Source organism: Mastigoproctus giganteus, chromosome 4 (assembly GCF_048544385.1).
Source record: "Mastigoproctus giganteus isolate SK-2022 chromosome 4, ASM4854438v1, whole genome shotgun sequence".
Classification (NCBI taxonomy): Eukaryota; Metazoa; Arthropoda; class Arachnida; order Uropygi; family Thelyphonidae; genus Mastigoproctus; species Mastigoproctus giganteus.
This window is the reverse complement of record NC_143578.1, coordinates 11,700,543-11,714,319: the sequence shown is the minus strand read 5'-3', so window position 1 is coordinate 11,714,319 and position 13,777 is coordinate 11,700,543. Positions and strand designations below refer to the sequence as shown.

General features: G+C 38.0%; 1 protein-coding gene across 2 annotated transcripts in view; it reads left to right on the top strand.

The window, feature by feature from the left end:
- Positions 1 to 13,777, top strand: part of dor (vacuolar protein sorting-associated protein 18 dor) — a 139,610-nt gene that overhangs the window by 90,305 nt on the left and 35,528 nt on the right. For both annotated transcript variants that reach the window (XM_090372563.1, XM_090372564.1), the window contains one exon: positions 5,226 to 5,290. In XM_090372563.1, the coding sequence (XP_090228689.1) occupies positions 5,226 to 5,290 (65 nt within the window). The remainder of the gene's footprint in view (positions 1 to 5,225; positions 5,291 to 13,777) is intronic.

The window sequence follows — 13,777 nt, the reverse complement described above, 5'->3', positions numbered from 1 at the left end:
GTGTGTTATAGGCCTAATGACTCTGATGAGTACAATGAACAACTGTACAGAGAAATAAAGTGGACCAGTAAATCAGATTGTCTTATAATAGGGGGTTTTAATTTCCCAAATAGTGAATAGAACTTGTGGATTGGTTACTCACACTCTAGCAAGGCTTTTGTGGATTTATTGGATGATTGTTTTCTACAGCAGCTAGTTCAGGAGGCAACGAGAGGGAATAGTACTCGATCTATTTATCAGTAGTGATTCTTCATGCATTAAGAATCTGCAGATAAAGGACCCACTAGGTGGCAGTGATCACAGTGTGCTGTTGTGAGATTTACTCAAAGAGGTAACTATCATCAGGGGTAAGAGGAAGGGTTTTTGCTTTCGTAAAGGTGACTACGGTGTCTGAGACAGTTTTTAAATTCTATACAGTGGAACCAACTGATGATGTTACCAACAGAAAATTCAAAATAGAAATAAAGAATTAATCTTAGAAGCTACTAGACTTTTAATACCTGCTAAGAAATATTGTTCAAGGTTTAGGCCTAAATTAATGTCAGATGAACTAATCAGACATGCAGCAGAGAAGAAAAATGCATGGAATACAAAAAAATTAACAGGTGACACAGAAGCCTATGGTAAGTATAAACTGGTGTAATCAAGTCACAAAGGACTAGGCAGGCAAAGGCAGATTACTAGAAATCTTTGGCAAAGGATGCAAAGAAAAATGGCAAAGAGTTCTTTACTTAGAAGAAAGGAGATGAATCACATTGATCCACTTGATATTGATGGTTCAACTGTTGGTGATCCTACTCAAGTAGCAGATACTCATCCAGTTTGTTAGCAACAAACTGGATGAGTATTTTGCCTCAACATTTACACATGAGTTATTCGGGGAGGGGAATGCCAGAGGCATATTAAACTGGCAGTGAGCTAAATGATTTTGTAATAACTAAGAGCAAAGTGGAGTTGAAATTGTTGAAAATAAACATAACAAAGGCACCTGTGGTGGATGGGTTCTATCCAGTTATATTAAAGGAGGCATCAAAGGAAGTAGGCAAACACTTAGCCATGATTATGAGAGCTTCCTTGGACTCGAGGGAGGTACCCATGGACTGGTGATGTGAAAATGTGACCCTAATTCACAAAGGAGGATCAAAGGGTGACAGAAGTAATTACAGACCTGTTAGTTTAACTCCAGTTCCATGCAAATTAATGGAGGCACTGGTTAAAGAAGCACTGCAGGATCATCTAGACAAGACTTCGGTTATAGTTCAGACACATCATGGGTTTGTTAAGGGGAAGTTTTGTCTGACCAATTTGATTGAATACTACGATGTATTCAATTCACAAAGGAACTGGATGCTAAAAATAATTTTGATATCATATACTTGGATTTCAGGAAAGCTTTTGATACTGTTGCACATGGAAGTCTGCTGTACAAATTGGAGTGGTATGGTATTAAGGGCAAGTTACTGCAATGGATAAAAGGATGGTTGAGTGGGAGACGGCAGAGAGTGGTAATAAATGCACACTGCTTTACGTGGACTAATGTTATAAGTGGAGTCTCCCATGGTTCGGTGCTGGCCCCATTGTTGTTTTGTGTATTTATCAATGATATCGATGAAGGTATATCAGGCTTAATGTCCAAGTATGTAGATGATACAAAGGTTGGCTGATTTGTTAATGATAGTAAAGACAATATGCTACTGCAACAGGATCTAGAAATGTTAGGTAGATGGACTGGTAAGTGGCAACTGAAGTTTAATATTGACAAATGCGAAGTAGTGCATATGGGTAGCAGTAAGCCAAGAGAAACGTACTAACTGTGTGGTACTACACTCAGGGTGGTAGAGAATGAAAAGGACCTGAGGGTAATTGTACAGTCAGATATGAAATTTTCTGAGCAGTGCAGAAAGGCTGCAAAAGTAGATCATGGTGTCATGTCAATGATATACAGGAATTTTTCTAGCAGGGATAAGGAGGTGATTATCACCTTGTATAAGGCAATGGTCAGGCCACACCTTGAGTACTGTATACAAGTCTGAAGGCCTCATTTTAGGAAGGTTGTAGAGCTGCTGGAACAAATACAAGACAGGCAATAAGGTTAGTGAATGGAACAAAGGGTTGCTCTTACAAAGAAAGGCTTAGGTTTAGCAAATTACAGTGTCTGGAGGCTAGGCACCTGCGAGATTGAGGTGTATAAATTGAATTATTTGAATAGGCTCAATGCTGATGGGATTCTTCCTCTTGCCCAAATAATATTGACTGAGGGGGGGGGGGGCATAAATTCGATGTAGAATAGATGTGCAGAAATTTGCCTTTAGTCAGCGGGTGGTCGATTGCTGGAACAAACTTCCATCTGTCATTGTAGAAGTTGATAGCTTAAATAAATTCAAGGCAGAACTAGACAAACATTTGGAGCGAATGGATGGGTGAAATGGGAAGTTTTTTTTTTTTTTTGGCTGATGGTGTGTAAGCTTGCTTTCTTGCATCATATGCCTCTACTAATGCTAGTTATAATATTAACCAAGTTGATATGAAATTTCCAGACTCAACTTGCCAGTTAGTTGGGAAATTTCTTGAAATAAATATTTTGTTGTACATTTTTACTTTTCTGAAAAATTTCTGCTTACATATACTACCATGCATAATTTTTCTTTGAAGAACAGCCATCATTGTTTATTTTTTTATTACTTCTGAAATCTCTCCCCTCTCTCTCTCTCTCTCTCTCTATATATATATATATATATATATATATATATATATTATGTGAGGTAAAAGTTAGGTAAATATTAGGTATATATAAGTTAGGTATATATATATATATATATATATATATATATATATATATACACACACACACTGGTGTTCAAAAAAAGTGCATCACCTGGGAATTTCACATTTCTAACTCTTTTTTGCTATGGTATGTTACATTAATGACTAGCATTACGATAGATGGCCTCCGTAGGTGAGTGGTCAGGAGCAGGAATGCAATAGCACACCTTCTTTGAGGAGACCAGGGTTCAAGCCCCTGACTGCTAAATACTGTCAATCTGCCAACCCATACTGGACCAGCGTGGCAGATTATGGTCCATTTCCCTCACCGCGCCTCCGTAGCCAGGTGGGAAGGAGCAGCAGTGCGTAGCACACGCTTCTTGATTTGACCGGGGTTCGAGCCTATCACCACCAAATACGGAGGATGCGGAAAAGTCAAGGAATGACCACCGCATATCCTGGAGCAATATGGCCTTAGTTGCTAATGCTCCTAAAAAACCAAATAACAAACATAACAACAAACATTTCCCTCACCATGAATTGTTGAGGAGGCTTCCATCCTGCAGTGGGTTGATAATGGCTGCAGTTTACCTTAGCCTCCATAGCCGAGTGGTCAAGAGCGGGAGTGCAGTAACGCACGCTCTTTGAGTAGACCGGGGTTCAAGCTCCTGAGTGCTAAATACGGTCGATCTGCCAACCCGCACTGGACCAGCTTGGCAGATTATGGTCCATTTCTCTCAGCATGAATTGTTCAGGAGGCTTCCATCCTGCAGTGGGTTGATAATGGCTGCAGTTTACCTTTTAGTTTTTATCACAATAGAAATATAAACAAAAGATATTTATTAATAGTTATGGCAAAGCTAAGTAATATTTGACAGGTGCTCTCAAAATATTCCAAAATGAGCATTTGCAACCTTTATACAACAGTTGGTAAACACGACAATTATGGCTGAAATATTATCAGAAGCCCTCAGTTTGCTTCAGTTTATCATTTTAAATGTAAAACAAAATGAAAAGTTCACCAGGTGCAAACTAATATTTAGTTGAATTGCATCGGGCCCTGATGACAGCAGCACACTGTCGAGGCATTGACAAGATCGATTTCTGAAGATAGTCAACTGATCGTTCATGGTTCCAAACACAAATTATGGCTTCCTGAAGTTGGTTTCTCTCTGGCAAATGCAGATTCCACACGATGCCAACAGTTCTCTATAGGATTCAAGTCCGGCCGGGCTGTCTTCTGGCCAGCTAAGAGTTGTAATGGACTGTTCTTCCGACCATTTTTTCACCTGTAACAAATGTAAACACATTGCTGTCAAACTTCTAATGCAGAAATGAATCTAAAGTAACTACAGGATTGCCTACTTACACTATTCGCCCGATAACAAGGAGCAGAGTCATCCTGAAAGATGCAGTTACTTGGCAGGTTGAAATGGTCTCTAAGGATTGGCAGCAATTTGCCTTCCAGTATAGCCAGGTATCCATTGGCATTTACAGAACCTTTTATAAACTGCAGGTGACCTACTCTGCGATATGAAATGCACCCTCATATCATTTGACTGGTAGGGAATTTCACCATAGACACCATACAGGCTAGATGGTATTCTTCACCACGTCTATGGCAAATCGTATGTCTCCCATCAGAGCCATGCAGGTTGAATTTCTTCTCATCCGAGAAAATAATTGACTTTCACTGCTCAGGGGTCCATTTGACTTGCTCCTTACACCAAATTAATCGGGCCTTTTTCATTTTTTGTGTCAGGAGGGGCTTCATCTTAGGACGATGGGCTACAATTCCATTTTTGAAGAGGCGTCTTCTGACTGTTACTGCACTTGCTACCACTCCTGTATGTTCTTCTCATTGTCTTTTCAGCTCAGACGAAGAAGCTTTACAGTTTTTAAGGCATAAGTGCTTCAAAAGAGGTCCTGTTTTGGCGTAGAGACTCGTTTGCATCTGGTTCCTTTTTTCCTATCAGCAGAACCAGTATTCTTGAGTTTGGAAAGAAATCTACTCACTGTCGACTGATTAAAAGACACTTTATAAGCAATATGACGAGTAGAACATCCTTCCTCATGTAAAGCAACAATCACACTCTTTCTTCGTGGCGTCAACTGCACATAACTCGTCATCCTGACACAAGCAAGGAATGACTACAACTCTTGCAGAGCGTGCTTACATAGCTGAAAGTAACAGCTGATGCAATATTGCATCATCACCTATGCATGTCAATCTTATCTGATGCAATCTGTAAGAAATATTGTCATATACTTATGCTATTTGGATGGCAATTACGATTTTAAGGGGTGATGCACTTTCTTTGAACACCAGTGTGTGTATATATATATATCAAATGTACTTTAACATAAGTAATCATATTACCTTTTGTTATGTATGTATGTATGTATGTATGTATATATATTTATTTATTTATTTTAATGTTTTTTTTTTTTAATTAATACAGAATGAACCAGTAAAACTGGATAAAGTACATTCTTGTCAAGCCCGAGATTTGTTCAACAAAGGACAGTAAGTTTTTCTTATTTTCATAAATATTTTGAAATATTCTAAATAAGTATTTAGAACAAGCTGAGCAATTTCATAGCTTGACTTTTACTCTAGAATTATAATATTAGATAAATTATCATTGCTTCTAAAATGTTTACAAACACTTACCTCCTATCAATATGGTTTAATGTGTTGGAGAGTTGAAAGAAATAAAATTAAAAGTTCATGAAAGCAACTATAAGAACTTAAACTCTGAACCTCTTGAAAAAAGTATTCCTTTCTCTTTAATGGTTCATCACTGTAAAAATTTAAAATGAAGTGTAAAGAAACCAAGAGTCCTAACATCAGATTTTTGTAAGCAATACTAGTTAGTTCAAATAATGTGAATGCAAAGAAAACATTCTCTAAGATCAGTTTAGTTCCCATTCTGCATTTGTAATGTGCAAATTTGAAATTTGATATGGTTCAATTGTCAAAGTTCTGAAACCATCCAGTACCTAAAGCCACATCTATTAGTAACTTGAATTTAATTTTAATACACACAAGTTTAAAATGCTAATAACTATTGTTGTAAAACAGATGATTTAGAAAAACTGAATTACAGTACTTAATTAATTCTCTAAGAGGAGATGTCCATCTAGTTAATTCACAAAACCACATCAGAAGTTAAAAAAACAAGTTTTAAAACATACCTATGTCAAAGCAGTCTCCTATGCAAAGTATTGAAGTTGTTCTTCTATGTCACAGCCAATTAGCCCATCACATACCAAATATATTTTTCTTAGCACAGATATTATTTTAATTTTTAAACTCATAATAATCTTAGTGCATAGTTTAATAATTACAAAGATTCCCTTACACACAGAAATCAAGATACTAACAACATAGTTCATTTAATCCAATGTCAATCATTTGATTCTTATTATGTTGTCAGTACCACTGTGAAATATGGATAAACTACAGTGTCTAATACCAGAGAATATTATCATTATCACTAAGTTTGTTTCTGTATGTATTTTATTCAAGCACAGAACTCAGCCAACACATGTACGCCTCTTCCCATGTCCCCTGATTCTGTTCAAGAGTGTATTAACAGCTATGTTGTCAAAAAACTAGTGTCAAATAGAAAACTTTGCATCCATCATATTACATTGCACACAAAATAAAAAATGTGAACACTACTCAAAATGGCTTATTTTTGAAATTTGCATGCTACAGCATCTTTCTAGCATTTCAAGAAAAATTTTCTATAAATTTTGTATTGGAAAATGAGTAAAGAACTTATAGAAATTACTACCTATTAGAAATCAGAAATCTTTGGAATTTCATTTTGCACAAGAAAAATAGCAGATACTATTCACTGTTTTTTTTTTTTGAAGAACTTATTATTATACTCTATCTTTGATGTTTAGTATATCTAGTAACAAAACTTAAAAGATTATATATTGGCAGCTGCATTATAGACTGACAAGAGGTCTCAAACAGAAAATATGTCCACCTTGCATTGTGCACAAAAGAAAACATGCATACTGCACATAGCAGTTTTTTTTTTTTTTTTTTTTTATATTGTATTAGTATTAGTAATGGCCGCATGGCGCAAGAAAGCCTATGGCTTATGCTGCACCAGCCAAAAAAAAAAAAAAAAAAAAAATCCGAACAAAACAATGATAAAAACAAAAAAAAATAATAAATAATAATAATAAAAAAAAGGATATTAACTATCATCCTATGCGCTTCCCTTACCCAAAAGTACTATCCAGATGACCTTTGAATTTCCCCAAACTGTCGGCCTCTACCACCCATGAAGGCAACTTATTCCAGTAATTTATAACTCGCTGGCTAAAATAAAACTTCCGGCAGTCCAATCTAAACATTAACTTGAATTTATGTCCCCTAGTAACTTGAATTTATGTCCCCTAGTTCTAGCATCATTTATAATCTTGAAAATTTCGTCCTCATTCATTTTACTGATGCCTCTCAGAGCCTTAAACACCTCAATCAAATCTCCTCTGAGGTGTCTAGTTTCCAAACTCTGCAACCCACATATTCGAAGTCTTTCTTCATAAGGACGCCCTTTTGCCGATCTCACCAGGTGAGTTACCCGTCTTTGCACCCTTTCAAGAAGCTCGATGTCTTTCTTTAGGTGCGGTCTCCATACTTGAACACAGTATTCCAAGTGTGGTCTAACATAAGCCTTATATAATGGGATTATCACGTCCCTATCTCTACTTGCAAAAGTTCGATAGATCATCGATAGGACACCATGGGCCTTCCTTGCAACCTGTTTACGATGCTCAGAGAATTTCATGTCTGACCGTATCGTAACACCCAAGTCCCTTTCCTCCAGTACTGGATTTAGTTGAACTCCACCAAGTGAATAAGTTATTTTGGGATTACTGTTTCCCAGGTGTAATACCTTACACTTTGTTGGATTAAAGCATAGCTGCCATTTTTCTGACCATTCCTGAAGTCTATCTAGGTCTCTCTGAAGAAGCTCAGCTTGACAGTGATCATTAACTACTCTACCAATTTTAACATCATCTGCAAATTTAGACATCACGCCCTCTATCCCTTCATCAATGTCGTTTATGAAAATTAAAAACAACAGTGGTCCTAATACTGATCCTTGGGGAACCCCACTTCTTACATCAACCCAATCTGAGGAATAGCCATTTATCACAACCCTCTGCCTCCTACTCTGAAGCCATCCTGCTATCCATCTAAGGATTTTCCCAGTGATTCCAACCTGTTCCAGCTTATAAAGCAACCGCTCATGTGGGACTGAGTCAAAAGCTTTGCTGAAATCTAAATAAACAATGTCGAAATTATTCCCTAAATCCAGCTCGTGAGTGACCCTTTCGAAATAGCGAACCAGATTTGTTAAACATGATTTTCCCTTTACAAAACCATGCTGAGTATCCTTGAGAATTTCAATTCGATCCAAATGATCCTGAATTCCACCCTTGATCATTGCCTCCATGATTTTCCCTACTACTGAAGTCAGACTGACAGGTCGATAATTTCCAACTTCACTTTTAGAGCCACCCTTATGTATGGGAGATACATTTGCACTTTTCCAATCCAAGGGAATCTCCCCAGAGTCTAGTGATACTCGCATAATTAGCCTCAATGGTTCAATGCACTCGCTTGCCGCCTCCGTTAAGATTATAGGGTATATTCCATCAACTCCAGGAGCCTTACTGGTCTGTAGGCTTGAAAGTTTTTTCATTAAATAATCTTGCGAAATTTCAATATCATTAATGACATTTTTTTAACTTCACTCCCACAATTTCCCATTGCCACAAAAGGTTTTTCATTTGTAAATATCGATGCAAAATAACTGTTGAGTTCATTTGCAACGGCAGCTGGTGTATTTAATACTATCCCCTTTCCCTTACGTAAAGGTCCGATCTGGTTTGTCCTGTTCTTCTTGGCATTTATATATGTGAAGAATTCTTTATCCCCCCTCTTTGCTCTGTTTGCTAGTGATTTCTCATAAACTGCCTTTGCCTGTCGAACCTTTTCTGTGGCTCTATTACACATCACCTTGTAGCTGTTATAGGCTTCAGTACTTTTTATTGCTCTGTAACCTTTTCCATGCCACCTTTTTCTGCTCAAGTAATGTGGCAACTTCACTATTCATCCAACTTGGAACCCTCCTTGTGGAGTATTTCTTTAATGGTATATACACATTCAAGGCATCTGTGATTAATGTTTTAAAAGCGTACCACAGTTCAAATGTATTCATTGTCTGCGCGATATCTACCCAGTTAATAGAGGCCATGTAGTACCTTAAGGCATCGTAATTTCCTTTTCTGAAGTTAAAACCCATTCCTTTGCCTTTTACTTCTGCTACCTCTCTCGTCATCATCCACCGTAGAACTCCGTGATAATTTCCTGCTACTGGTTCCTCTACTGTCAGCCCTGTTATGTCATCTGATTCATGTGTGATGATGAGGTCTAGGTTATTCTTTTCTCTAGTACTTTCCCTGACATGTTGATACAAATAACAGTCATCTAGTTGATTTAAAAATTTTGTTCCCCATGGCGAGTTTCCTTCCCATTTATTCCAATCAATTAGTGGCAAGTTGAAATCACCCATAATAAGACATTGACGCTTACTTGCCCATTCCATTTGAATGTAGAGGCTTTTGTCATAATCTTCACAATCACCTGGTCTGTAGATTATTCCTACTTGCATTATACCTTTGTTTCCAACTATCTCACACCATACAGACTCTATACTAGCATGTGAAATGTCTGAATCCGGGAAAGCTATCGTCGCACTCAGGCTACTTCTGATAAGAAGCATTACCCCACCACCCCTTCTATCTACCCTATCCTTCCTAAATACATTATACAAGCCGTACTGAAACTCGTCATCCCCAATTTCCAGGTGGCACCACGTCTCTGTAAGCCCTATTATGTCCGCGTTACTTGTTTTAACCAGCAGTTCGAATTCGCTCATTTTATTGACGACACTTCTAACGTTACTGTATAAACAATTAAGATTTACTGTTCTTGTATATTTAACAACCCTAACACAACCCTTGAAGTTTTTTAGGCTCTCTTCCCTAGCATTAGCTACCCGCCCACGTGAAACGTTTCTGCCCCCAGAACATCTACATAATACGTCCAGTTGGGGTAACAGATAAGAACTCTTAAGGTATGTGCAAGAGTTACTTTGACCAATATTATCAGATAAACGCGTGTCAGTATTACCCATATCCCCCCTAACTAGCAGTTTCCCTGAACCTTTAAGGTATCCTCAATAATACTGGCAAAAACTTTTGCACCACCTTTGTTTAAGTGTATCCCGTCTCTACAAAACAAATTCCTTCTACCTACAAGTGTTGGCCATGCTGATAGAAATTTCCCCCCTAAAGCCTTGCAGATTCCTTCAAGTCTTGAGTTAATCCACAAGGCTCTTAACATATAATCCCTCCTATCGTGTCTGGGCAGAATTGCAGACACATAGACATTGTCATTGCAGAATTGCAGACACATAGACATCAATATCATTTATAAATACAGAAAGCAATAATGGACCCAACACTGACCCCCCCCTCAGGGCTCAGTGTTGGGTCCATTATTGTTTTCTGTATTTATAAATGATATTGATGATGGTATATCAAGCTTAATGTCCAAGTTTGCAGATGATACAAAGGTTGGCAGGGTTGTCAAGGACACTACTGACACTATGCTGCTGCAACAGGATCTGGAAAGGTTGAGCAGATGAGCTGAGAGGTGGCAAATGAAGTTTAACATTGACAAATGTAAAGTACTACACATGGGAAACAGCAACCCCAGAGCAACGTATCAACTCTGTGGTACTACACTGACAGTGGTAGAGAATGAAAGGGACTTGGGGGTGGTTGTGCAGGCAGATATGAAGTTCTCTGAGCAGTGCAGACGGGCTGCAAGAGTAGCTCATGGAGTATTGTCAATGATATACAGGAATTTTTCCAGCAGGGATAAGGAGGTGATTATTCCATTGTATAAGGCAATGGTCAGGCCACACCTAGAGTACTGTATACAGGTCTGGAGGCCTCATTTCAAGAAAAATGTAGAGCTGCTGGAACGAGTACAGAGAAGGGCAACAAGATTAGTGAATGGAACAAAGGGGTGCTCTTACGAAGAAAGGCTTAAGTTTTGCAAATTACAGTGTCTGGAGACTAGGCACCAGCGAGGTGATCTGATAGAGGTGTATAAAGCCTTGAATGGTTTAAGCATGCTCAATGCTGATGGGATTCTTCCTCTAGCTCAGAAAAATCACCTGAGAGGGCATAAATTCAAATTGAGGAAAGACAGATGTAGGATAGACGTGCGGAAATTTGCCTTTAGCCAGCGGGTGGTTGGTTGGTGGAACAGACTTCCATCCCTTGTGGTGGAGGTTGATAGCCTAAATAAGTTTAAGGCTCAGCTGGACAGGTATTTTGAACGAACAGAGGGGTGAAGTGGAAGTGGGTTTTTTTTTTTTTTTTTTTTGTCTGATGCTGCATAAGCTTGCTTTCTTGCATCAAATGCCTCTACTAATGCTAATGCTAATTGTGGCCTAGCTCCCGGCATTTCCTCAGCATGGTCCTATATTTTTCCAACAAATCATCAGATCGTGTACGTTTAATATCATTTGTTCCCACATGAATTATAATATTCTCTTTACCCCCTTTAAAATCTGACAATCTGTTGTTGACATCATCAATAGTTGCTCCCGGCAGACATACCCTGGTTCTACTCCACCTATCCTTATTACAAAAAATATTCCCCGTTTCCCTGACAATGGAGTCTCCTAATAAAAAATGTCCTTTTTAACCAGAGTAGTTTGCACTTGGTTTTTCTGTTTTGAGGCTGGAATCGGGTGTGCATCAATTGGTAGATTGCTGGAGTCTTGAGTCCCTGACGAGCTCCCATATGCATTATTCTTGAGGGCAAGCACCCGTTTTTTCAGGGACTCAAATTGTTCTATCAATGCACCAAATTGTAATTTAAGATCCGTGCACTCCTTACATCGATCACAAAGAAAAGAATCCCCAGGTGAGCTAGGATTAGTCACCAGGTCGACCTTGGAAAACATTCCACAACGGATTAAATCATGACTCACTCGTAAATCGCCATCGACTATTTCCGTGTGAGTCACGATACCCTGTGACGTTTTTAAGGCTGATCTCGTAACTACCATTATAAAATTAAATAAATATCAATGAAAGTTAACTTTAAAAAATTATATCTATAATATTATTAAAATCAAACTGTTACAGGAACACCTATAACAAAATAATCCAACAATATCTAAATAAATCAAATATTTAAAAGCACTATCCAAAAGTAGACAACTTAACTGAGGAGCCCTGTCCAAGCGCGTCTGCTCACCTCGAATGCCAACACTGATATGAACCATATCATTACAGAATCTTTCTTGGACATATATTTGATCTGATATAATATTTTACAGGAAAATAGCCTGTTAGTGGCTGCATTATAAACTTTTAGAAACTAGAATCACATTGAAATGACACGGAATAAATGTGATTTAAAAAAAAAAAAAAAAAAACTACTCGTTTTGTAAAAATAACTATTAATAAGATATGTTGCAGTTGTAAACTAGATAGCATTAAGACCAGGAGAAAAACAATATCAAAAAGAAATTTTCATAAATATCAGCATACTATTGAATTTTAAAAATTGTAGTCTCTTTAGACCCCACATAATTAGTAGTATTTATTTGCAGTTCATGGTACCCAGGTGAATAGTATGAAACTAGGAAGTGCATCCAGTTGACATGGGTGGACAGTGCACTGTTGAGTCAGTTTGGTGTGACATAAGCACTGGGAAAACCAAGTTGAGAGTAGGAGTGTGTTATAGGCCTAATGACTCTGATGAGTACAACAAACAACTGTACAGAGAAATAGAGTGGGCCACTAAATCAGATTGTCTTGTAATGGGGGATTTTAACATCCCAGATATAGACTGACACTTGTTGATTGGTCACTCATATACTAGCAAGACTTTTGTGGATTTATTGGATGATTGTTTTCAACAGCAGCATGTTCAAGAGGCAATCAGAGGGAGTAATACTCTTGATCTGATTATCAGCAGTGATTCTTCATGCATTAAGAATCTGCAGATTCTTAATGAATGAATGAACCACTAGGTAGCGGTGATCACACTGTGCTGGTGTGGGATTTCCTTAAAGATGTAACTACCATCGGTTGTAAAGGAAAGGGTTTTTGCTTTTGTAAAGTTGACTACAATGATCTCAGAGATTTTTTAAATTCTATACAGTGGGACCAACTGATGATGTTACCAACAGAAAATTCTAAATGGGAAGCATTCAAAGAATTAATATTGGAAGCTACTAGGCTTTTCATACCAACTAAGAAATATTGTTCAAGTTTTAGGCCTAAATAGATGTCAGATGAACTATTGAGACTTGTGGCAGAGAAGAAAAATGCGTGGGACACATAACTTATCAGGAGCCACAGATGTCTATGGTAGATATAAGATAGTCTGTAATCAAGTCACAAAGGATGTTAAGCAAACAAAGGCAGATTACAAGAAATCAGGGGCGCCTCCGTAGCCAGGTGGGAACGAGCAGCAGTGCGTAGCACACGCTTCTTGATTACACCGGGGTTCAAGCCTGTCACCACCAAATACGGAGGACGCGGAAAGGTCAAGGAATGACCACCGCATATCCCGGAACAATATGGCCTTAGTTGCTAATGCTCCTAAAAACCAAATAACATAACATAACAAGAAATCTTTGGCCAAGAATACAAAGAAAACAGTAAAGACTTTACTTATGTAAACTCTAGAAGGATGGGGATGAATCAGATTGCTCCACTTGACATCAACAGTTCGATTGATGAGCCACCTGCTGGGATCTATTCGGTTATGTTAAAGAAAGCATCAAAGAAAGTAAGCAAACCCTTAGCCATAATTATGAAGACTTCCTTGGATTCAGGGGAGGTCCCCATATACTGGAGATATGCAGATGTGTCCCCAATTCAC